Below are 27,137 nucleotides of genomic sequence, written 5' to 3' on the forward strand. Positions count from 1 at the left end.
GTGATTTCATGTGGAATAATCTTCTTTTGATCTCTCGGCGTGACATTGCACTTACAAATGTGATAGAGGACGTGCGTTGTGTTTCCAGTGTACCGTTGAAAAGCTTCATTTGTTGGAGCAAAAAGTGTTAGCGAACGATATTTTAATGAGGCCATTGCTACTTGATTCCTCTCCAGGAGGGTGTAGAACTGAAATGATAAAAAATGAGAGCTTTCAAAGTTTTTGGTTAAAATGACTTTGTCAACTTTTCAGGAGATCTTTTGTTCAAAACTTTTTAAAAGAATTAAAAAATGAGGTATTTAAGAGAGCCTTACTTGATTATGTTAAAAAATATGTGTATTGATCTTAGAAACGTGGAACGACTGAAATAAAATCGTAGGGGCGTAGCTTAAAATTCAGCACGTACTAAAAAAACTTAGAATAAAGGTTGTAGCTTTTACAGAATTAGTAAAAAATTAGACAAGAAACTTATGAAGCGGTAAAAGAAAAGCAAGAAGACAAGAAAATGAGAAGGTTAAGATTACAGTTTTTTATCCCTACTAAATCACATGCATATTAGTTTATATATAAAAATGAAAAATTGAGAAGAAATTTCTCATATAAATTACTGAACATGTATTACAAGATAGAGCAGTAACATAAATATTGATTGAAGCTTTCTGATAAATATCAGAATAATTAATAGTAGATTAATATCGTTAAAGACTTAAGTAATAAATATATTAAACATTCTTTGAAAATTCATTTTGAAAAATATGTAATTTTTTGAAAATTCACAATAATTTTTTTCATTTGATGTAATTTCTCTGTAAAAGATGAAGACTTTTTAATTATAATATTTCCAGAGGGAGGTGAAGTTTAACCTTCTGAATCAGTTCCGCCCATAAATCATTGCTTATCGCGCTTCATGCAAGAATGATATAAAACTAAAGATTTTACTTATTTAATTCTGATCTGATTATTTAATAGGGGCTAACACTTTCTATAGTCAATGTTCAATATTAACCCATTTCTTACTATGGTATTATACATCATACGCAAATTGAGTGATTTTAGATGATTTATTCCTGGGCAATTTTTATCCGAATTGCTCTCGGGAAAGCATTTTTAGTAACTTTAGTTCTTCAATTACTTGGGAAAAATAGTCCGACAGAGATGAAAATACATTTTCTTATTGCTTTCTTGCTTCGCGGAAGGTCTTGCAAAATTTCTGCTCAAAATGACGGACGGAAAATTCGACAACCCGTCGAATTTGTTAAAATTGGCCTCTTTCGTCTTTCCTGATTTGAATTCTAGTTGCCAATTGGTTTTCTTGGATAGTCACTCTATCTAAACCAATAGAGTTTGTAATGAATTAATGCACGGAATTTAAATTTAGTGATCGTTACGACGTGTGTTTGACAGGGGCTCCCCGCGCCACCATAATAGATAATTTTTTTTTCTTTTCAAAAAATTCATCTATTAATCTGTAGGAAACTAATCCCAAAATATGAACAATCTATCTAAAGTATTTCTGGTACATTGACTGAATGGGTTAAATTTAGGGGAGGGCCCTCTAAAATCTAAGGCATGAAATATAGACCACGCCCCCTGTACAAAATGTTATTACAGAATTCTTTTGTTTCAATCATGTCTAACGTTCTACCGAAATTAACTCATTTTCGCCAATTGTACATGACTAATTCTAAAATATTTTTTGAAAAGTAGGGTAAAGTGATACAAGCTAGACAATAATGGTACAAGCTGGGCAATAATGGTACAAGTTGGACAATGATACAAGTTGGACAGGGAATTTTTCTTGATAAATACAGTATACTAAATTTTCATTTTTATATTTTTGTATATAATCTATGCTATAGTTTTATTATTATTATTATTATTATAGTTTTATTATTTGTTTCCTTGTTCTAAAAAAAATTTAGTATTGTAATAATCAAGAAAAAAATCCTGTCCAACTTGTACCCGAGAATTGTCTAACTTGTAACACTACTATCCAACTTGTATCACTTTACACTATCCTTGGGAGAGTGGCCTATTTTATCGTAGGTCATGATATCTCCCCAGATTATCTTACTAAGAGTGATTTGATCGAGAACCACAACTGTATCCTCTTGTTTAACAAAATGTTGAGAATTCAAAAATTCAATCATTTTAAAAATAATTTTGGTGGAAGGAATGATTGACAGTTATTTTTGAATTGAGCTTACTTGAAAATTTAACAAGATTTGATCTAAAAGAATGTAAGATTATAGTGAAACTGAGTAGTTCTAAAAATTATTTATTTTAACGATTTTGGGATAATATTCTACAGATTCTAAGTTATTGATGATAAATCATGCACATCTGCAAGATTTTCGCAATAAATCATTTACAGCATTTACAGAAAATGCCTTGATTGGAGAATTAGTTCAGCAAATCGTTCTCCAATGGTCCTGATTTCAACTCAATCTCAATTTATGACGGATTAAGTACAATCCTCTTAAAGTTCTTTAAGTATTGTAATTATCAATAAATAAACGTTAGGGATTTGCATAGGGGAAACTGAGGTAGAATCGCATAATTTTGCTAGGTGAGAATTTTACTTGATTTTTTACAAATACCGGAGTGCCGACAGGTTTGAAACACATTTTTTTTGGTTTTGACTTTAAGGGTTTATTTCCAGAATTTAGAAAATTACCTTTAAACTTTGTATAGTGCTTAGTATACTTTATTTTAACTACCCCAGGGGATATATTTATTTCCTATATCTAAATATTATTAGACGTCTAATAAAATTCGAACTGATACTTTTGGAACAAAACGTAGAACACTAGGGCGTTAAGCGGTCTTCGGACTGGAGGTTTAGTCCAATTCCGAAGGCCTCAGAATCTTAAATGGCAACCAATTTTATTGCTCTTTCAGAATCTAATAGGTCATTTGTCCTTAATAATCCAATCCTAAGCCAAATTTTCCAAAATATCTTGACTGATGAGAAATTGTAACAGTTGAACCATATGGCTAAGTCTTAGGTCTGAAACCGATATTAGACTACTGTCTTTCAGCGTAATTCAGTCGGTTCCTGGATTCGCTTAGTATACTCAAGTATCGCTTAAAATAACTCGATTAGTGTTTTTGTCACATTAAATAATCCACGTGTTAATAATCTACGTCCGAAACTACAGTGAAAGTTACACAAAGGATGTTAAATATACAATCACTGTTCATTTTTACTTGTCATCAAATAAATTCGGAGTAGGTCTTTCTATATTTCTCTGGGGTAGATATAATATATAATACGTGTAATCAAGAAAAAACAGAGAAGTATCATTGAAGTTCGTTATGATAGACGATAATTTTACATTTTACATGAAGACATACGGCTAGACATAAGGCTTATACGGATTTAGGACCTAAGACCGTCTTCAGACTAGAGGTTGAGCTTAGTTTCCGAAGGTCTCAAAATCCTAAATAGCAACCAATTTAATTTGTTCTTCTAATTCAAATTGATTAATTGTCCATTTCTAAGTCAAAATTTTCCAAAAAATTTCGACTGATAAGAATCTAGAAAAGTTAGGCCTTATGGCTAAATCTTGAGTCTGAAGCCCGTATAAGGCTTAGTTATATGGTTTAACTTTAATTTATGATCAAGTCAAACTTTTTGAAAAATGTTACTCGGGATAAAATTATTAAGAGGAAATGCTTCATTGGATTCTGAAAATCCAATAAAATTGGGTACTATTTAGGGTTTTCATAGCTTCGGGAACTAGGCTAAACTTCTAGCCTGAAAACCGCTTCTGCTATATCGCTTAATTGCTGTAGTTTCTCAAATAATAGCAATTGATTGTTGTTTAGAAAATCCCGAAATTCGGTAACTGGTCTAAACCTGTAGTTTGAAGACCGCTTAGTGTCCTCTTTGTATTTCTTTTGTTCAAAAGGCATAGGACAAGCTTTCTTAAAAGCTTCGAATGATGGAAGTTTCGTACTACAATAGACTCTCTCTCAAATGGGCATTTTAGGCGAAATGTCATCCGGTTTATCGATAGATTTGGACGTCAAAGGCCTTTGCAAATTCTACAAAAAGCGCGCAATTATAAAGAATCACGATAAAGTAGGAAGAACTACAGCGAATTTGAGCAAATTAGCTTCATAATTAAACGTGAACCTTGTCAACAAAATTTTTCGACCGATTGAAAAAGAACCGATTAAGTGAGAGTTTACTGTACTTGATTTTTTCCTAATGGAAATTTTCTCAAAAGGAACATGGGAAGATTCATTAGGGCCAAGGGGTAACTCATTCCCACTTTTACTGCCAAGGATTTTTAAGATTCTCAGGTTCGCGAAGTGCTTCTCGGACAATCGACAAGGGTCTTTCAATATGAGTTACCTCTTGTAAGGACGCTAATACGGGCTTCAGACCTAAGGCTTAGTCATATGGCTTAACTGTTCTAATTTAAATTATTAAAGATAATTAACCTATTAGACTTTCAAGAAGCAATAAAATTGCTCGCTATATAGGATTTGGAGACTTTCGGGAACTGGGCTAAACCTCTAGTCTGAAGACCGCTTAATAGACTGAAGCTGATCCTCCAAAATATTCAAAGTGTAAAATTTGGAAGTGAAGATCTATCCCAAAACAGAACAGTCATACACTGAGGTTTTAGAATAATCGATTAGATGCCCCTTGAACTAATTTTCTTTGCCTGATCCTTGGGAAGTATTTAGGAAAATATGAGTGGTACTTAATATCCGTAATCTAAATCTTTGAAAGCCTTTCAAAAGTAAAATTGATCAGAAGTCACTTCAAATCATGCCTAAAATGCCAAGATGGTTTATAACTTCTTAATTTTCTCTCTGTCAAGAATTTCTCACTATTTTTAGATATCAGAAATTTACATGATGTTATTAAATTAAATATTTACCAAAAAATTATACCGTTTTGAAACAGTTTGTTTATACATTTGTCTTTTAAACTTGATAATAATAAAATAGCTGACGATTAGACTTGAGAATCACAGTTATGAACATTTTGTCTTGAGAAATTTTATAAAAAAAAGTGTAAGGGGACAGGAAGAAACAAACAGCCCAATTTAACAGACAATTTAAGCTTTTTTTTCTTAGTTTATAAAATCTATTTCTGATGTATCGAGTCTGAAGATGGAGTGTGTGAAGTGTAGAGGTATAATTTGAAATTAAACGGATTTGCAAGAAAACAAGCACCGCCATTTCGTTCTCCTCTAATGAATTAATCCTCACGTTTTTGTATCTGATCCATTAGATATATTGAGGAAGGGACACATGTAATGTTGGTGTTTACACATGTTTCGTGAGAATATCTTGAAAGTCATTCTTGGTCAATTTCTAGGCTTTTTTCGATTCATTTGCCGCGCGGAAAGAACCCCTCATATTGCCCATTAAGTCCAAACGTGGTGTATTTAATCACTCGACCGCAACATTTTATGCAATGTGCGGCTGCATTTTGTTCTCCATATTATTTAAATATTTTGAACATTTTCACATGTCCACTGGAGCATAAATTTGAAACTTATTTTTTTTTTCGGAAGTCACCAAATGCATACATTTGGCACGATCCAAACACAAATTTGATAGCCCACCTTAGAAAATGCCATAAAAAATTAGTTTGAGTGTTACTTAAATGGAATATATTAGGTTAACACCTTTATTTATTTCTTCAGTAAATTGCTACAGGGTAGAGGAGGAAAAACTTTTCATTATCTAAAGTGGATTATGGTAGTGTTGAGGTGTTAATGAAAATTTTGCTATGGACAAAGTGGAAACTGAAAGCGAATGTCCCATTAAAGTTTTCCAATTAAAATTGTCGCAATGTTGGATAATGGAGAGATTCTAGTAAATTTAAGAGCAAAAACTCTATTGTAATTTGAAAAATTTTCAGTTTTTGCACGAGGTAATTCTGCTCTTTTTTTTCCTCAATGGACGTGTTTCCGCGCTTAAAACTGTTGAATTAATGATAATGATGACACGGTTTGATTCTTTTCACCGTTTGTACACCACCTATATAGCCATTGCCATAGGGAAATATTGCGCAAAAATGTGAAATGAGTTTCAAATGGGTCCAATTGAAATGAAATTTACATTGAAAAGAAAAACTTTCTCGTTTTCCAGGAGTTTTTTTTAATCTTCCTGCTAAATTGTTCTCTGTGGATTATTATTTTTGCAAATATTCTCTTTCATTGGTACATTGAACTTTATTTTTTTTGCAAGTAAATCGTGCAAAAATATAACATGATTTTTTTTAGTTTAGAATTAATTTGATTTGATGGCACTTCCTCGAACGAGCTTCCATGTCATGGCAAAAAAGCATTTTATATTCACCCTCTGAAATTTTTATATGAATACATTATCTTAATCCTGATTTATAGTCAGCAGAGGCATCTAGAATTTCTTTAAATTGATAGAAAAAGCAAGATATGCCAACATATTTTATCCCAAAATGTGCATACAAGCTGTTGCAAGAAGACACCGAAATAAGGATTTGCCCGTATAATCTCAAAGAATAAGAATTTTTGCCCCTAAAGAGCTCCTTTTGTTAAGCTCTCTCTCGACTGTCTGAATAAGAAAAGAAAACCTGTAACGCTTTTGTCATAAAAATCTCTATATGATGGTCAGAAGCATCTCAATAAACTCTTGAAGCGTGAAGGAAAGACTGATAATTTCATAACCCCGGATTTACTACAATGTTGGCTTAATTGAACGTAAATAATGATGTGTGATAGAGTTGTTATAATATGGAAAAATTTTAGTATGAACCAAAAGAACAGCAATTTTGCACCCTAATTCAATCATCACAATGGTATCTCATTAATTTATAAAAGTACACATTTGTCATGAGTTATTTTTTCGTTTTGTGCTAAAGCCCTAAGCTTGGAGTACAGGAGCAATGTGTAAGAGGGTAATTCAATATGATTCCTCCTTGTTATGCGACATTTTTTTATCCCTCGCCCTTTCTGATACCTTCCTGTTTGATATATGGCTCAAGTATCAGATTATGGGGTGTGAATGAGAGTGTTTGTATTTGTAACGAAAAATTCAACGTTTTCTGTGGTTCGGAACACATTTCACAGCCCAATCTCGATGTCTGTCCATTAGGACAACGATATTGAGTGGTAAAAACGAAAACAAATATTATCCTTCTAGGACGTTGACGCTGTAGCGCCAGTCGAAGAATCGAACTCGATATCTCTAACCGTTTAAGCTCTAATTTACCGCCCCAACTGCAAAATTAGGTGACCTCTTATGGATAAGGAGGTAATAAATTCTTTTTCTTCTAAATTTAGGTTAATTACATTAAAGTTGATCCCCAAAATGACCACAAAGCGATATCTCTAATCCCCTAGACACACTTACGACTTAAGCCGAAAGCCAGCTTAACGTAATTCTAATCCAAATAATGATCAGATTACATTTCCATCAGTCTCTGACTAATCCGTCTCTCGTCTTAAGCCGAGAAACGACTTTGTTAGTTCGATCTGAGAAGGATTTAGTCAAATCATTATTTTAATTATAAATACGTTAATCCGTTTCTCGGCTTAAGTCGTAAGTATATCTACGGCATAACCATTACGTCTTTTTGTCGAAAAGATCTATAAGTATTTACATAAAATTATGAATGCGATACACAGCGCATTTAATGATATATCTTCATAACGTAAAATAAAATTTTATTTCATTTAGGGTAAGTGTGCCAAATTCCGGCCAGCTTGCAATTTCGGCCACCTTTTGTGTTCCTCGAATTTCCATGAACTTTTAGACTTTACGTACTCTAGAGATTATACAATGCAAAAGAATAACAAAAAATGTAGCTTCGACAAACGAGATGACGTGAAAAAGGCATTGCAAGAATTCCTGAAGGGCAAGGAACTATGAGAATGAAGGTGGCCGAAATAGGGCACCAAAGCTATGTCTATATTTTTATTCATTTTAAAATGTATTAAGAATGATTTTAGAGTAAATAAAGATGGTAAACTCTTTACAAGGTTCCAAGCAACACTCTTTCAGAAGAAAGAATAAAAAAATCAATTTGTATTTAAAATATTACATTTGAAACTTTAGACTTTGACGCTTGCATGCAACTATGCCGAAATTTGGCACACTTACCCTACGTAGCTACGTAGCTCAACTCGGTTATGTTTCGATCTGTGATAGTGAATATTTGTATCGAAGGGTTTTAGTTTCAAAGGAAGCAAAGAACATTGAGAAAAAAGGAGAAAAAAGAATGAGGAAATCTCAAAATTCCAAATTGAAAATGGATCCAAATTACCCCGTTTTACTCTACGCATTTTTTTCAATTCTACAACTCAACCAAAGATTTATGTGGTCACATGGGTTTTAATGGCCAGAAAAGCATATTTAATTTATTTTGGAATTTATTGAATATCATTTAAATTTCAACTCTTAGGCATTATTTAAAAATTATAATCTTAAATTTTCATTTCTAAATTTTTAAAATTCAAATATTGGAATCTGATATTCGCAGATCCTGCAATATAAAAACAACAATTTGGTCGTTAAAATTTTGAAAATGTGGATCATACTTTATCCCATACTAAAAAGCTTATAATGAACTTTTCAGAGTTCTAGATAAAACCAGAAAGATTCATTTTGTATCTCAAAAAATCATAAATCAGAACGAAATTATTCAATGGATCTATTATAATCGAAATTTGACATTTCCAATATATTTTGTCCTGTAAAGGAAATCCTGTTGAGCCGTAAAATCAGATGGATGCATTAAACAAAAATTAAGTTTTGAAAAAATGATAGGAATTTCCAAAAGCTTTCTTTACTAGTTTTATTAAAATTATTAAGAAACTTTAAGAAAATACTTATTATTTGCGTTTTATAATTACTAGATAAAATAATGAGTTTTTGAAACTGTATTAACTAATAACTTGACCTGACAATATTTAAATAAAATTCTTCCATGAAATTCAAATATGCTTATTAAGGGGTTATGTGAATCTAAGAGACTGAAAAACAGTATATTTTCTCTTAATTTTCTTCAACATAAAAAATATATATTTAATTCAAATTCTTAGGATCTCTCTGAATCTCTGGAACCTGATTTTTGGAGATATTTTTGAAAAAAAAAAAAAAAAACTTTGCGGTGAACAAGATTACTCAGAGTAAATTTATCCTTGGTCACAAAACTAAATAATTTCTTTTAGCAGATGAGTTAAACTAGTTATGAAACGAAGGATTTTATGTTTTCTTGTCCATAACTTACTTTACAAGGCAAAATGTGGTGCAAAGTGTATCGAAAATTGTACTTTTTTGTACAAAATACTCCCAAGAACCTATAATTTTAATTTTTTTTCAAAAATATTTCGTTCAAGAACTAGGGTAAAGTGGTAAAAGTTGGACAGTGGTACAAGTTGGACAATGCAATGGTACAATTTGGACAGGGCTTTCTTTCTTGATAAATTTAGTACTTCATTTTTATTTGTATATTTTTAATGCTTTAGTTTTATAAATTGGTTCCTTGTGCCTAAAAAAATTAGTACTGTATTTATCAAGAAAAAATCCCTTTCCAACTTGTAACACTAATTCCAAATTATATCACTTTACCCTAGTTTAACTTATTTTCTAATAGGAAATATTTAGTTTTATGCTTTCGGATGAATCTATTCTAAGTAATCTTGTCCAACGAGTTGCTGAATTTTTAAAATTTTTAAAGGAAAATTTCGGTAAATATGGTTTGAGTATTGCACTTTTAGGGGAAACTGGGGCAGTAGCAAACATGGGGTAGTGTAAACATTGATTTTTATGACTACATTACTTGGAGGTATGTGAAACCTATTTGAATTCATATAGGTTTCGCCTTCTGAAGTCAATACTTAATTTAATAAACTGCACAATTTAATAAACCCCTCAAAAATCGCAATTAAGTGTATTTAAAGAAAGGATTTAAAGAATGAAAATTTGAATTCATTTAAAAGACAGTGGGAGCATCTCAGCTTTACTAAATGATTGGACTTATAACGGTCTCTTAACATGGTGAGAAATTTTAATTTTGAAGGTAATTTGGAAGATTAATAAGGAGTATTTTGAAGTAAATTTCTTGCACATCTGCATGTAAATCGACTCAAAATGCGTCAAAATACTTAAGTTTGATGAAAGTTTCTTATAATGTGCAGATTGTATTAGATGATATACCCCAAAAGTAGTTTCATGCAATTTTCAGAAATAATAAAGTTTTTTTTAGTAATTGGCAAGAGAAAAGTATCTATCCTACTCACGAGTTTAAGAATTTTCTAAATAAATTTAAATCGAATGATAGATCACCTGAAAAACTGTAGAAAACAACGTAGAATAAATACAATTGAATAACTCGTCAGGGATTCAACAAAGATCTTTTTACCAAAATCAAATTTTTTGTCCCAAGAAATTGTAAAATTCTCTTCTAGAGGTGGTCGTGACCTTGTGTATTTAGATTTGACCTTGAAAGACCATTTTAAGGAATGATCCAAGGTCATATGCATGTAGAGGAAAGCGCCCTACTTTCGGAGGACTGAAGCTTCGATCAACCCATTCTTTTCAATTCTAGTCCAATGCCTTAAATTTATTTAAGAACCATGAGAAATCCACAAAGAATTAGTTAGTGCGTTTTCCCCTTTAAACAAATATTTAACTAAACATCTTCCAAATCATGATCTAATTATCGAATTTACAAAGATATGGCAAATATGGTGGGTGTAGGATGAAAATTTCAAGGTATCAAGAAATAGGTGGGGTTGTTAAGAATATCACCTAATAAAGGGTTTTTAAATAGCTCTCTAGCTGGAATTCAAGCAATGTAAAAGCAAAACTGCCTCTTCAATTCAGCTTGAACCAAATGATCTTTTTATTTGTGTTTTGCCATTAGAACGAGCACTTTGCAGAGCGTTAAAACTTTCGCTCTCCATTTGAATTGCACCATTTACCCGCAACGTGTACAGGGCATGAAATTCAGTGTAACGTAAATATGTTATAACTGTATAACTTTGAGATAATAACCATGCCAGCGAGCCAGTTGAGATGTACCTATGCAAGCCGAAGTTGTGAAATACAGACGCTCGTGAAATATTATACAAATCAAAGTGTTTTTACTCGTTGAATACGCTACATGGTGTCAGAAGACGACGAACCAGTGATTGAGCATTCACCTGAGGAAGAGGCAGTTCAGGAAATGGCAGAAAACCCTCCAAAACCAGCAGTTAACCAGCCCAAGCCTTTGGCCTTGGAATCTAACATGGCCGTGGCTTGGAAAAAGTGGCTGAATTCCTACGAATGGTACGCAAAGGCACATCAAGTGGCAAAACAGCCAGCGGAAGTGCAATCGGCAATATTTATGTCAGTCATTGGACCAGAAGTGGAGCAGATTTACAAGGGTTTTCGTTTGACAACTGCAGAGGAAAACGACGTGAAAGTCATTCAGCAGAGATTTGCCGCGTATTTTGAGCCGAAGGGCAATGACGTCTATGAGGGCTATTGTTTGCGGAAAATACTGCAGAAGGAAGATGAAAAATTCTTTGATTTTGTCACGAGGTTGAAGGTACAGGCTGAAAAATGCCATTATGACACTCTCACCGACAGGATGATACTTGAACAGTTGGTGATTGGAATCAAATGGGAAAAAATGAAAGAGAAAATACTCACGATCCCAGACATTTCCTTGAAAGATGCAGAAGAAATGTGCCAGGCATATGAATTGGCCATTTTACAAAAGAAGGATATGTCAAAAGGCCCGGAAGAATCTGCAACAGCGGTTGTTATTGATGAAATTCAGAAAAATAGCGGAAGTGCTTCCAAGGAGTTCAAGTGTCAGCGATGTGGAAGAATCCATGGATCCAGAAACTGTCCAGCTTTCAACAAGCCGTGTCATAGATGTGGAGCTCTTGGGCATTTCAGAATTGGGTGCCAAAAAGCAAAAGTGAAAGTTCAAAGTCTAACTGGTGACAGTGAAGAACAAGCTGATGGAAAGGAAGATGAGATTTGTGAGTTTAAAATCTGTGAAGTGTCAGTGAGCAAGAAGAACAATGCGTGGACTCAAATAGTTAAGTGCAAAAATAAAGAATTTGTGGTGAAAATTGATACTGGAGCAGAGTGTTCAGTAGTAAATGCAAAAGTGCTGAAAGATCTCAAGATTCAGGAGATCAAGCGATCTAAAGTGAAGAAATTGGTAACCTACAATGGTGGTGAAATCCCGGTGCTAGGAGAAGTGACTCTTCCATGCGTGATTGAAGGAAATTCAGTGGACATTAAATTCCAAGTGATTCAAAAATTCTGTACACCCGTGATCGATGGTAATGTGGCCGAAAGGGCTAATCTGATTAAAAGGTTGAATACAATTGAAGTGCCAAATGAGGTTTTCACGGGGTTGGGGTGTTTGAAAGACTTCGAATATGAGATTGATGTAGTGGATGAGCCCAAATTTTCGATTTGTCCAGCACGTACGGTGCCCTTTTCTTTGCAAAAAGCAGTGAAAAAGGAACTTCAGAACATGGAAGAGATGGAGGTTATAAAAAAATGCTCGAAAGCTACTGACAGTGTATCTCCGTTGGTGATTGTGAGAAAAAATGGCAAGTTACGTTTGTGTATTGACTTGACTGACGTCAATAAAAATATCAAGAGGCGCCATTTTCCACTATCCACTGTCGAGGAAATTGCAGCTAGAGTGACTGGCAGTAAGTGCTTTACAATACTGGATTGCACGCGAGGATTTTGGCAAATTAAGATGGGGCCAAAGTCACAGGATTTGCTCACGTTTGCTACACCTTGGGGTAGATATTCTTGCCTGAGGTTGCCATTCGGTCTTGCTTCAGCTCCGGAAATTTTTCAAATGGTCATGACTGAGATGTTCAAGGATATGCATGGTGTAGAGGTCTCCATGGATGACATCTTGATACATGCTAAGGATGAGGAAACTCTTAATCGTCTGACTAAAGCAGTGATCGATAAACTAATGTCAAGCGGCCTCAAATTGAATCGAGATAAGTGTGTGTTTAACCAGAAAGAAGTAAAGTTCCTTGGACATCTGCTGAGCGGTGAGGGACTCAAGGTGGATCCAGGCAAAGTGGAGGCGATCCACAACCTTAAGGAACCTGGAGGAGTTAAAGAATTGCAGAGACTATTGGGTATGTTAAACTATTTGAGTAAATTTATCGATCATTTCTCTGATTTAACAGCTCCTTTGAGAACCCTTCTCAAAAAAGACGTCACATTTTGTTGGGGACCTGAGCAACGAAAAGCTCTTGAAGCTCTAAAAAAGTGTTTGACAAGTTCCCCCACTTTGAAACTGTATGATGTAAATGAAGATGTGGTTTTGTCAGTCGATTCCTCATCTAAAGCTTTTGGAGCAGTCCTACTCCAAAAGGGACAGCCTGTGGCTTATGCGACCAAGGCACTCACAGAGTCAGAACAGTTATGGCCCCAAATTGAAAAGGAAGCTGGAGCCATCCGCTTTGCGTTGAAAAAATTTCATGATTATGTGTGGGGAAAAAGTATTGTTGTGGAGTCAGATCATAAGCCACTTGAGTCAATTTTCAAGAAAAATACAGTTTCTGCTCCTCCCCGCTTGAAGAGAATTCTTCACGATGTAAAGCCATATGATCCTAAAATTGTCTACAAGAGAGGTGTAGATATTCCCATTGCTGATACGCTAAGTAGAGATGTGGTAGCTGGTGTTGAAGAGGAGTCGGACGAGGAACGAGTTGAAGTTAATGTGATTCTGGCATTAACTAAGGAGGCAGAAAATAGATTCAAAAGGGCTACGACTGCTGACACTCATTTGCAGTTGCTAAAGAAATTCATTGACCAAGGTTGGCCAGTTAATTCAAAGAGGGTACCAGTTGAGATTAGGCATTATTTCGCTTTCAAAGAGGAATTATCTCATGTTGATGGGATTTTGTTCAAAGGTGATAGATGTATAGTTCCGGCTAGTGAAAGGAAAAAGACGCTTGAAGGACTTCATCAGGGTCATGTGGGTCTAAATCAGTCAATTAGAAGGGCAAAGGATTATTTTTATTGGCCAGGAATCACAAAAGAGACGACAGAAATGGTAGAATCGTGCAACATTTGCCAAAGCAATCAGAATCTTCGTCCAAAAGAAAAGCTCTTGATGAAAGAAGTTCCTGATTTAGCCTTTGAGATAGTATCTTCAGACCTGTTTACTTACAAAGGCCATGAGTATGTTCTGATTGCTGATTCATTCAGTGGGTACTACGATTTCAGACAATTGAGGAGCACAAGTACTGAATCCGTGTTGGACTTTTTCAAGGAGAAATTTTCGGAACATGGTGTTCCAAGGCAACTTCACACAGATGGTGGTCCGCAATTCACATCCAGGCAATTTCAACAGTTCGCAAAAGATTGGGGTTTTGAGCATTGTGTGTCAAGTCCTTATTTCCCACGGTCGAATGGTCATGCCGAGCGCTATGTCCAAACTGCCAAAGGTCTTCTGAAGAAATGTGATGAGTCTAATCAGGATGTTCGTCTTGCTTTACTTCTAGCGAGGAACACACCTGGTGAGCATCTGCAGGCAGTTACTGAAAGAATTTTTGGGAGAAGGACGAGGACTCCATTTACAGTCAAATCAAGCATGCTAAAACCAAAGCTTGCAGAGGACACCAGTCAAAAACTTAAGGCTCTTCGTGAACGACAGAAGCAGTACGCTGATCAAGGTGCTCGAGAATATCCCAAGTTTCCTGATGGAGCACGGGTCAGAGTTAAGGATCAACATGGAAATTGGTGCACGGGAGATGTTGTGGACATGGCAACTGACAGGTCGTACAATGTCAAGCTGGATGATGGAAGAGAAGTGAGAAGAAATGGAAAGTTTATGGCTCCAACAAAAGTACAAATATCTATGGGACCTCCTGTTGAACCTGAGCCACCTTCACATGTTCGCTCCAATGATGATTCTCCGATGTCTGAGACAGTTGAAGACTTGGCGTCACCGTTGAGCTCTTCTTATGAGACAGCTGAGGAAGTTACCCCACCACCACCTGATGGAATGGTTAGGACTCGATATGGACGTGCGGTTCGACCTCCAGTAAGACTAAATCTGTAGATATTCCATTTATTCGTGATTCATTCATTTTACTTATCCACTCTTTCCTTTGCATTTACTTTTCCGATCTTTGAATTACATTACTAACTTAAAAAATAAAAAAGGAAAGATGTAACGTAAATATGTTATAACTGTATAACTTTGAGATAATAACCATGCCAGCGAGCCAGTTGAGATGTACCTATGCAAGCCGAAGTTGTGAAATACAGACGCTCGTGAAATATTATACAAATCAAAGTGTTTTTACTCGTTGAATACGCTACATTCAGTGAGGCAAATTAATTGGAAATTTATATTGTCATTGGTTGGAAACTAACATTGGTTCCCTTTTTTACGCTTCACTAACTAACTAATGCTGAATTTTGATGCCCTTTCTTTGACTCTTTCGCCAACACTTGAGAACAATTTCGCAGCCAATTCGCGATGTAAGTCCAATGCGATGACCATCCGGCTTCAGTGCCAGATAAATTCATGTTATCTCCCAATGGAAGTTGTATTTAACTATGGATGGGGCATTTACAATTTTTTTTCTTATTAATTAAGCCAATGAATTTCACAATTAGTGGTGTTGTGTTTTAATTTAACTCAATTTTCTCTTGCTTCTTATCGTTTGGTTTTTTTTATTGTGATGTTTGAAAAATCAACTAAAGATGCATATTTATAGTACATTCCATGGTCGGATGTCTTCTTCAGCAAATACAATAGGAATATGACTGGAGGAGACCCATAAAATGATCATTCTCCTCAATCTCTTCATATAAAGTCCCTCTTGAACAATATGAGAAAGAATAACTCTATAATAATAACCTCCTGATCTATCTCATCATCTTGTTCTTCAACACGAAAAAATAACATTATAGGGGAAAATGCATATTTTTCTTCAAAAAATTCCAATAACGAGAGATACTTAAAAATCATTATGTAGTTTCAAGTTCAGTTCTTGAAATTGTGCATAAACCATTGAGTTCATATGAGAAATCTATATACACGCATCAGAGGAACGTAAGAAATGTTATTTTTTCATATTTTTTCCCTCTTTCTCAAAGACTGAAGACAGTCGAAGACCTAATTACGAAAATGACTCAAGTTCCACAGAATAACAAAGTATTTTTTTTCTCGAGTAAAGGTTCTTTGAACTTTTGCAGAAGTGTACAACAGTAGAACAATATCTCAAAGTCGTTTTCCCGCGACGAAAGGGAATAATTTTGCAATTCACTAAGTGGATCACAGGTTGATTTTTATTAATGGGTGGAGCACCACAATAAATAATTTATTGATTTTACGATATTTGCGAGGAAGGAAATGATATATAGAAGAATAGTGTCTGGTTGAGTACAAAAAAAGAGGTATCAAATTTATGTGGCTTCATTCTGGACAGAAAATCAATACGTTGGTAACTATTTAGACTGAAATCTTCCTGGTTTGAAGAATGAGAAAGGAAGAAAGCCAAGCACTCAAAATTATTGCACTGAGTTTTTATGCTATATACAAAAATGTATATGAATTCAGTGGAACGGAAGTGGAGTAAACTTTTTTGGGAGTAGCATATATTGTTGATATTACAATTGACGTTATTTTTGTTTATAGGAGGAACTAAGTGGGGCAGGATGTATTTAATCCTTATAAAATTCAAAAATAGAGTAATATAATCCATATCGATTTTATATACTTGTATTATTTTGTAAACTTCAATTCAATAAGTTATGAATTGTGACATTTTACTGCTTATTGCTTTTAATCTTTGAATGTGATGTCGGTTTAACCCTTTCAGGAAGAGAGGATCAAAAACTGGGAGTCAGTCAGTTTTTTTCCGAATTTTTTTAGAGCAAAACACAATTATAGACGGCCGTAGGATATTTTTGGGTCATCAGTGGTCCAATTATCCTTAACCCTTTAAGTACGAGTAGGACACCGGTATCCTAAAAACAAAAACCAAATTTTCTGACTATTTAGAGAGGACATAATAATTTTCTGTAGTCAATTTTTTTTTTCCTTTTTGGGACACCGGTGTCCCTCTCGTCCATAAAGAAAGGGTTAATAATATTTTTTACAAATGTTTTTTGTTTAAGAAGATTAACTTGAGACAATTTATCTCGCAACAAAAATCCTCAATCATCCATTTTTTAACCTATGAAGAATTTAATTAAAAAAAAATATAACAATGCGATTTTGTTTTGCGTAATGTTCAACCCCGTGACGTAGATACTATAGGGACAGCTGTGAGGCGAGATTGTTATACGACCTTTCCGACTATTTCTAAATGAAGCTGGTCCTTACAATTTTTTTATTTAGATCCACAATTATTTTGTCTATCCGAATTACATCAGGTTAAAACCCAGTTTCCATTAGAAATATGCGAAAAAAAAATTGTATAACAATGTAGCCCAACAGTTCAAATAACCCCACCTGCCCCTAATTTAAAATTCGTCTGATACATCTGTTATATTAATGAAGTCTTTTAGCGGACAAACACTGAGTATTTGTTGATTGCTTATCGATGTAACATCGATTTGAATAGATTTGAAAAATTTGATTGAGCTTCAGATAAAAATTATTCAGCTTTAGATAACAAATTATTTATTATTTTCAACTAGCTCAATCACAATCGGTTAAGAAATAAGTTGTCTAGAACGTTTTTAATTTTTAACATTGAAAAATGAGCAAGGGTTGGAAGTGGCAGGAAAGAGCTAGGGAAGAGAAGGGAAGGGATTAGGGAAAATGAAGATTATATTAATGATTTTAAGATCAAGTTACGGGAGAGGAACGGGAGTTCTCGGAGGATCCTAATGCGGGCTTCAAACTGTCGATTTAGTCCACTCCCAAATGGTTTGAAATCCTAAACAATAGGGGAAAGTGCTCTCCCTTCGAACGTTCATGCCTTCGAATAATGTGAATTTCTTTTGTTTTTCGTAAGAGATTTACACTAAATTATCACGGAATTATCAACAATTGATGATAAGCCAAATATTTAATAGAAATGTGTAAGTCTCTTAGAAAAACTAAAAGAAAATTTACATTATTCGAAAGCATCAACGTTCGAAGGGAGAATACTTTCCCCTAATTAGCAATTTTAGTGGTTTTTCAAAATCCAATGGATTATGTGCCTTTAATATTTCATTTATTGTCAATTTTTTTTCAAGAATATTGTTTGAAGGGTCGAATATAGTGAGCGATAGTGTGTAGGTTGTACGTCCGATCAGTGTAGATTTTTTTTCCACAATATAGGTCTGTATATAACGAAAACTATACTCATACAGACCTATTTTGTACAAAAAAGATCCAGGCTGATCAGATCTACAAACCGCACACATCACTCACTTCATGCTATCCTCTTAATTGAATTTCGATAGGTGTGTACAGTGTACAGTGTACATAAAAAAATATCAAAGAAGATGTATTAAGAGATTATTATTATTATTATTATTTATTAATTTCATAAATTATATCATTTGATTATTATAATTGTTTTTTGGTATAATATCCTTGTAGTAACCTTGTCCATTTCTATCGTAAATCTATTTTTTAGAGTATTGCAGGATTTCAAATTATACGATATTACAAAAAATGTATTCTTCAAAATGTATTTTTAAAATAATTTTTAGAGTAGTAGAAATATTTTTATGTTTTCTTATTTTGTTTTGCAAAAAAGAAATGTTAAAAAAGATTAACTAAAAAAAATTAAAACTTGCAGTAAGAAGATAAAGGTATATTTTTTAGGAAAACTTGCTTTATCGATTCTTAAATGACTTTTTAGAAAAAAAAACTTAGGAATATTTTTTTTTTTGAAAGATTTATATATTTTCTTATAGCATTTATTGTGATTTATTTTCTAGGAATAAAAGAAATTTTTTAAAAGAGGTGACAAAACGTCCCAGGTTTTGCGAAATGCTGGAAGTCGTGACTTAGATCGTATATCTCAAAAGTAGGGCAAGATGGGGTAATTTAGAATCATGTCTAATTTGGGCCTTTGAGATTTTTTTTCACAATTTCGCAATATTTATTTACAATCTGTCATCCACAAGAGACATTTAGTAAATTTTCAAGCAACAAAGAAGAAAAAAAATAACTATATACAACATTGACCACTGTCGTTATTGCATGATTTTTCGCACACTATGTCAAGTTGAATATCTTGACATTAGTGAGATGACACTTTGAGATTTCCTAACAATTTTAGGTTAGAAGAAGCATTCTCGAATGTGAACCCTTGTATTTTTTTGTGATGTTCTTTTTCTCTTTGACAATCACAAATTGTGAGAAACTCTTAAAATTATCAAGATAGATCTGATTCTGAATTACCTTATTTTACCCTACTTTCGCATCATTTACCGTTTACGGGTTCTTAATAGATTCAAACCGATTTATAAATCAAACAGTTTAATAGTTTAAAGAGTAATAAAATTGATTATCTGATAAAGATTAGTTTTCGGTTTATAATAGGTTCATTACCGGTTAAGACTGATTGGAATCGGTTCAGTGCAATTAGAAATTCCAAGACCTTTCCAACAAGCCCAAATGTGATATCATTAGTAGAAAAATATGTTTTCTATAGTCTTTCAACCTTTGACCTTGAAGATAAGGTAGGTGGGAGTTTTGGGAAGGGGCGGAAGGTGAAAAAAATCGAGGGATTGTATACTGCTCTCTCTGTAGAGTTCGAACGATAAAAACTGACGTTTTTCACACAATAGGCAGTCCATGATGAAATTAATAAGAGCATAGGGGAAGGTGGGACTACTTTGAACTGTAATGCTACATTGTTATACGATTTTTTCGCATACTTTTGAAAGAAATTGGGTTTAAGCATGATGTAATTTGGATAGACAAAACGGACAAAACAATTGTGAATCTAAATAAAATAATTGTAAGAACCAGTATTATTTTAGAAATACGCGAAAGAATTTTATATCAATGTAGGCCCACAGCTCAATGTAGCCCCACCTCCCCCTAAGGCTTTTGAGCGGTGTTATTCCTGACTTGACTGTCACTGTTGTGTTATGAGTTCGAACCCTGCCCGGTGCAAATGATTGAAGAAAAATTTGTAAACTGAATGTGCAAATTTTCAAATGGCTATATCGTTGAAATAATGTAAAATTCACGTTCGTAGAGCTACCGTTGCTCAAAGTAATTTTTACAGTGCAAAATTTACATTTAGTTTCTTTTTTAATTATTGTTATAGTTTATCTATGAGATGATTCCCCAGACGTGATGTTCTTAATTTGATATGAAAGTGATTATGTCGAAGTAGAATCCATGCTTTCAATTGTCTTGTAATTATTTAATAAGCTAAAAGGTAAAATTTTTCACATATGTAATGCGTACCTTAAAAAATTATTTTAAGTAGGGGAAAGCGCACTTCTTTAAGTTTTCCTACGAGACTTAAACATTTCTATTAAATGTTAGTTAGTTTATTACACTGAGAAAAAATGGGGGTGCGATTAACTTTTTTACCTTATAATTTTAACACATTTTAAGTGTAAAAATATATCAACATTTTTTAATGTTAATTTTACACTTTTTTAAGGGTAAAATTAATATGAAAAAGGGTAACTTTAACCCCTAATACACCTAAAAAGTATAATATTTACACCGATTTTGAATCAATACTGCAGGGTAAAATAAACATTTCCGGAATGATATTTTAACTTTTTCGAATTTTTCTCAGTGTATCAATTATTGATAATACCGTGATAATTTAGTGTAAATCTCTTACGAAAAATAAAAAAAATTCACATTATTCGAAAGCATGAACGTTCTAAGGGAGAGGACTTTCCCCTATTGAAAAAATGAATCGTTTGAAGCTTGACTCGTCCGAAGGTAACGTGCTTTTTCCTATTTTTTCTCTTAAATTTATCCAATTTGGTCAGTTACTGTTTGTGATGACATGAATTGGGTTGTACTCTATCAAATTAAATTTATGCCGGAGTCTAATTTTGAATTCGTAAGCGCTATCAATTTAAATTTATTAACTGCAAGGGTCAGGTAAACAATGTGCTATAAATTCACCCTGAGTCGATTTACTGAGAGTGCATGTATTTATAACAGTTTGATGAATGATCGTTCCTAATCATATTAGCAATTACCCGGCACTATTAATGGGTTTTCCTCATCGCAAATCAATTTTGGCACACTTCTTTTTTTAGTTCTTCATGTTTACTTATTTTCTTTTTTCATTAACTTTCCTGACGCGTAAGTCTATTTTTGAAGATGCTATCTTTTTGTGCGTTTTCACATGCAAATAGTATTTTTTTTTAAAATTATTTTTAAAGGAAATAATTGCTAGGATAAAAAAAGCTTAATTGTATTGATTCAGCAGTAGTGTTTGGGGTGTAAATTTGAACCCTTGAGTGACATGTTGAAAATTATCAGGGTTACAATCTTCTGTTAGATTTTCACAGATTATGAGAACCCTTCATGAGCTCATTTTACAATTTTCGACTAAATCTAGCAAGGAATATGAGTGTAGAAATGGCTGCATTGCAGATGTAAAGTGTTATGCAACTGGCACATTGCACAATGTTGAGCTATATTTTCAGGCTATTTATTGAATTACTGAAAAAAAAAAAAACTGACGAGATAGACTTCGAGTCATTTAATCTATCACCTCATTTTGCGGTATAATTGCCCTCTTTCAAGAGGATATTATGTGAATTCTATTTAATGGGGTTCAATCATGCTTCTGTACCTTCTGCACATTATTGAAAAAGCAGCAGTTGACCCACTAAAAATCAAGGTAAAACTGTTTTTGCAAGGATACACCAGTTCCAAAATTGTCTGAATTGTTTGCATTATGGAGCTTTTTTTGCATTTAGTTACTGACAAAGTGTATCATTCGACATTTATATCGATTTTTTTGTATTCGTGAATTTTCGATATCGATTTTGTGCCCTGGAAAAAGCTCTGGGTTCTCCTTGAATTTTCAGTGACACAGAAAACTTTCTTTTGTGAATGAGAAAAGGGATTTTGAGAGCTTTTTTCTTCTCTATCGATTTATCTAGCACTATTTCTGCTCACTTTGCCTTGAACATATATATTCAAAGTATTTGGGGGTTTGAGAGCTTTTCTTTTTACCTGTGACAAGTCTGAATCATCCCTAATTCGTTCCTCTAGCGTTGCATTTTTTCCCAAAGTGAGTGTTGAGAGAAATATTAGGACAATTCCCAATGGAGTTTTCATGTTGTCCTTCAACTGTGCGTTTTTCTTTTTTTTAAATTCCTTAATTTCCACTCAAAAGCCACAATCCAATAATTATATAACAGTTTTACCCTGTAATGATTGTTTCTACCACTAATATTTCACTCTGACTTTTTACCCATTCAAAGAGAGAAGAAAATCTTGGAACATGTGAGAAAATCACGTTGCAAAGACACACACAATGCACTACTTTTGCTCCAATCTTTCAATTTCCTCCACACAGTATTCTTTAATGTAGAATAATTAATAAATACTCATTTCCACCATTCACGCCACATACTTCACGCAAGGTATTCAAACTACTGTGCCAAGATAGGGGAATGATGGAACGTTCAACCGGCAATGCACAGAGGGGTTTGCCCCGAACGTCACCACGAGACCGAGGGAGAGGCACTGGAAGGTGACTGGAATACTTCCAGGGGAGTGGTGAATGTCATTGGAAAAATTATATATATTCTGTGGTGAAATTTCTTGGAGCGCTTTTTTGTTGCTTTTGGTCAACCCTGCGAACAAGAATCAAATTAATAGCTTGGCGAAAAAACTTTCTACACATTTAGTGTTCTGCGCCAGAAAATATGTGAAATACTACACAGCTTGATCAAGAGTTGGTTTGAAATTGAATTAACGATTCCACATGTGAACTTTATGAACTAGAGAAGACTTAATCTGCAAATGTTCAATGAAAGTTCACAAGATTAATTCTACAAATTCCAGAACCAGGGGCATCTCAACATTTAATTTTTTTCCACACGTTTTTGCATAGAGGTACTGAAGACTATTGGCAAGTTTTTTCCTAAAGAGAATTGACTTATAATTCCGATATATTTCGAAATCGTTTACTAAAAGCTATCTAAAAATACGTATTTCATAATGCTCGCCGAAATAATACAAGACCTTCGAGCAAATTTGTTTAAAGGTGTCTACACATTATAAGAAATTTCTATCAAAAATGAGCTTCAAGAAGTGTTCTTCAAGAAAATTGCCTACACATTGGTGAGAATTTTTGACAAAAAGATGGATTTTTGAAGAAAATTTGTCTAATGTGTAGACAAATTTCTTCAAAAATCATATCCAATTGAAGGTAATTTCCATCAAGAATTTTTGAAGGAAATTACCCGCTACACATTGGAATAAAATTCATCAAAGTCATTCTTGACAGAATTCTTGACGGAAACCATCACGATTCAGGATTGTTTTTCACGAAAATTTGTTATTTTCTACTGGAAAAAGTGAGAAAAACGTTTGGTGAAGTTCCTTTGGATAGTATTTAGTGAATTTCTGAAGAAAATCTTCTAAATATGCAAGGGAATAGTATTTTTCTGGAGATGTCGTTCCTGGTGGAATCCAACCCAGCCTTTGAAGGAACATTTCCTGATATATAGAGATTCCAAAGTGCCCGTAAATTTTCTCCTTTCCATCCATCTTGCAATCCATGGAGTACGAGGCCACTGTACTGTGGAACACCTCAAGAATACACAAATGGATTAACTTCCGGCAATTTCTGGAGGAAAATCACAGGAAATCTTCCTTCAAAGGCTGGGTTGGATTCCACCAGGAACGATATCTCCAGAAAAACACTATTCCCTTGCATATTTAGAAGACTTTCTTCAGAAATTCACTAAATACTATCCCAAGGAACTTCACCAAACGCTTTTCTCACTTTTTCCAGCAGTGAAACAACAAATTTCCGTGAAAAACAGTCAGAAGAGCAAGAGACTTGGAAATGATGGCAATCTGTCAAAAAAAATTTTGATGGAAAATAAAAAACCCAGTGTGGAGGCATTTTTCTTCAAAAAATTCCTTCAAAAATATGAATTTTTCTTTAAAAAATTCTTGAAATGATTCTTGATGAAATCAGCTCCAATGTGTAGACACCTTAAGACGCGGTGCAATAGCTGCAAAATTTTGACAAGGAAAATTGAAAAATATCTTCACTTTTTATTAGGCTTGATGGGCCCCTGCCGGAACACATACAGAACGTAGTACAGTAAATAATAAGGTTTAGTTAACTTCCATGCTTGTACACCTAGCATATAAATCTGCAGCTTTGCAAAAAACGGTAAGGTGGAATGGGACGTTTCTGAAGAACCGGAATTTATACATTCAAAATTAAAACAAATTATATTTAATTAGTCATACGGAGCTTTTTCCCGTGAAAATCTTCTATGGAATTCCATTTCACATAAATGTGTTTTTAAGTGCAAGAGATGAAAATTTTTCTTGGGAAAATAAAAGGGGTGGCAAAGCGTCCTAGGCTTTGCGAAGTGCTCGAACTCATGACTTAGATGCTATACCTTAAAAGTACTTTCGTAACATTTACCGTTTACCGGCTCTCAACCGATTTAAACCGATTCATAAATCACTCAAAAGATTCCACAAAATAGTTTAAAGAGTTTTTGTTACTTTTTGCCCCATACCTTTCGTTACTTTTTACCTCAAATGGTCATTTTTAATAAAAGGATTTCTGGAGAAAAGAATCTTTGTAAAATTCTAAAATAGGACTCGTATTCAAAATATCCAAATTATTTAGAAAATATTCACCAGTGCATCCATTTTGGAAAATAAGAAGGTCAAAATTGATATCTGCTGTAAGGAAAACATTTTAAAAATAGGGCTAAAAATTTCAATACTTTTTTATTCCTGAAATCCTTGTTCGAATTCTAAGAAACTTATGACTTTGAAGAAGGTCTGTGGAGGCCATCTATGGAAAAAATTTTAAGCCGCTATCTCTTTTATTTTGGAAGATATTGAATTTTCAAAATTTCAATTTCTGACTTTTGCCCCAGTCTCCCCTAATAAAATTTTATTTTCGGACAAAAATTACTTATCGGTTCACAACCGATTCGTTACCAGTTCACAACCGATTTGAACTGATTTTTAAATCACTCAAAAGATTTCTCAAAATAGACCTCAGGAGTAATTTAATTGAATTTTGTATAAAATTTAGTTACAGGTTATGAACCGATTGGAAAACCGACTGGAACTGGTACACTGTTATCAGAAATTCCAAGATCTTTCCAGCGATCACAAACATGACCCTATTCGCCTGATAAATACCCTCTCTGTTTTCACTAGTCCTTATCGTGTTCTAAAGCCACCAAACAGACGTGACAGAAACCAACACAAAATAGTCGACAATGCATAAGCACTTGAGAACAGTAAAGTGCTAAAAGAAATGTTCAGGAGAAAGATTTCCGCTTTCCATTTTTCATTCAAACTGCACAATAATTCAAGCAAGTTGATCCCTTGTTAGTCTTATTCCAGAATGATATGCCCATCATTTGGAATTAATTAGCATATTAATGAGAATTGAGCAAATTAATGAGCAAAATTTGCCCATTAAATTTTCATTGGATACTTCTTTATTGCAGTCATTCGAGTATTTTCTGCTCCACAAAGTTCCCATGAACCCTTAATGATTAAATTGTGGTAAAAAATATTGCACTACCTCGTTTTCTTAATATTCCTTTGTCAATGAGGTCCAAATATAATGTAGCAGCATATTTGGACTTTGTTGGATCGAGTATAATTCACAAATATTTGGCAAATGAGTTTTAAAACAATGTCAACTCCCTGAAATTTCCCTACCTAACCCTAAATCAGTCAATATGCGTTCCAGGAAACAACTGTGATGTCTGAATTATAAATCATATTTATAAATATGAAATGAATAAATTAAAATGGCCCACCTGATTTATGATTGTATTGTTATACAAATTAATTTTTTTTTTGGCAACATATTCAACAAGTTCATTTAGTGAGAGAATCATAATTCTGTAACTGTGATGCTTCCATGTTGGACAAATATTTAGTTTTAATGCAAAATTACTCTTTACAAAAGAAGAGCAATTTTACAAAGTGAAAAGTATGGTTTTAGCAAACTTTTGGAGGATTACTGAAAGCGGAAGTAAAATCATTTTAGAGAAAAGGTATAGAGATCTTAAAAACGGAAAGATTGGAATATTTGTGGAATTCACTGTTCGTTGTGTTGCAAAACCACCAAACAGTCGTGACAGGAATCAGCACAAAGAAAAGTCGATAGCGCAGAAGCCCATGACAACAGCCATGTGCTAAAAATGTTCATGTGAAAGATTTCCCTTTTAGTTTTTCATTGGAATAGCACCATAACACAGGACCATCACTGTTTCTAAAGATCATATTTGCAAAAGTTGTCCTAAAATAATATCCTGGTTGGGGGTAATGGTATCAAAAAGGACCAGTGCTTCTACATAATCAACTTTTCTTTGTGTTGGTTCCTGTCTCGACTGTTTAGTAGTTTTGCAACACAACGGGGATTTGGAAAAACAGTCAAGACAGTAATCAACACAAAGAAAAGTCGATAATGCAGAAGCATTTGAAAACAGTGAAGTGCTAAAAAACATGTTCATTTTTCATTGAAATAGCACCATAATTCATCTCTTCCTGAACTCAATCTTTCATAAAGATTTCATATATAGTAAGGCCATGTAACTCCGACGATTGCAAAACTCGGATGCCGCGGCCGATTTAACTCCGATACATCCACTTAAAATATAATTTATATTTTTATTTCTGTAATTAATTACTGAAGTATCATATTATAACTATTCTACTTTAAGAAAAACCAAAAATTATATTTTTATCGGTTTAATAAGTGGGTAAAAGAAATATTTTTTAAGCTCGGGTCAGCTGGGTTGTGTACTAAAAATTTAATTTCTGAGAAAATTTTGCTGTTGACAGCTCGTCGCTGGAAAAAGTTTAGTGTTTTTTCTATATAATAAAACATTATTTGCAATCAAAATTATTAATAAAAGTTAGTGTAGTTATTGATCTACAAGGTGAGTAAGAGTTTATTGATAATATAAATAATTCATACAGAAATAAGTGATTTTTGTGAATGTTT

The 27,137-nt window shown here is 33.7% G+C and overlaps 1 protein-coding gene across 2 annotated transcripts in view; it reads right to left on the minus strand.

Annotated features, from left to right (window-relative positions):
* Positions 1–22,617, minus strand: part of LOC129810064 (fasciclin-1-like) — a 42,760-nt gene extending 20,143 nt beyond the window's left edge. Inside the window, exons 1-2 of one of the 2 annotated variants that reach the window (XM_055860311.1) lie at positions 22,133–22,617; positions 56–188 (exon numbers count right to left, since the gene is read on the minus strand). In XM_055860311.1, the coding sequence (XP_055716286.1) occupies positions 56–188; positions 22,133–22,237 (238 nt within the window). In that variant the 5' untranslated portion in view covers positions 22,238–22,617. The remainder of the gene's footprint in view (positions 1–55; positions 189–22,132) is intronic. The other variant, XM_055860310.1, reaches the window with a different exon arrangement.
* Between the last annotated feature and the right edge of the window lie 4,520 nt (positions 22,618–27,137).

This window comes from Phlebotomus papatasi, chromosome 1 (genome assembly GCF_024763615.1).
Source record: "Phlebotomus papatasi isolate M1 chromosome 1, Ppap_2.1, whole genome shotgun sequence".
NCBI lineage: Eukaryota > Metazoa > Arthropoda > Insecta > Diptera > Psychodidae > Phlebotomus > Phlebotomus papatasi.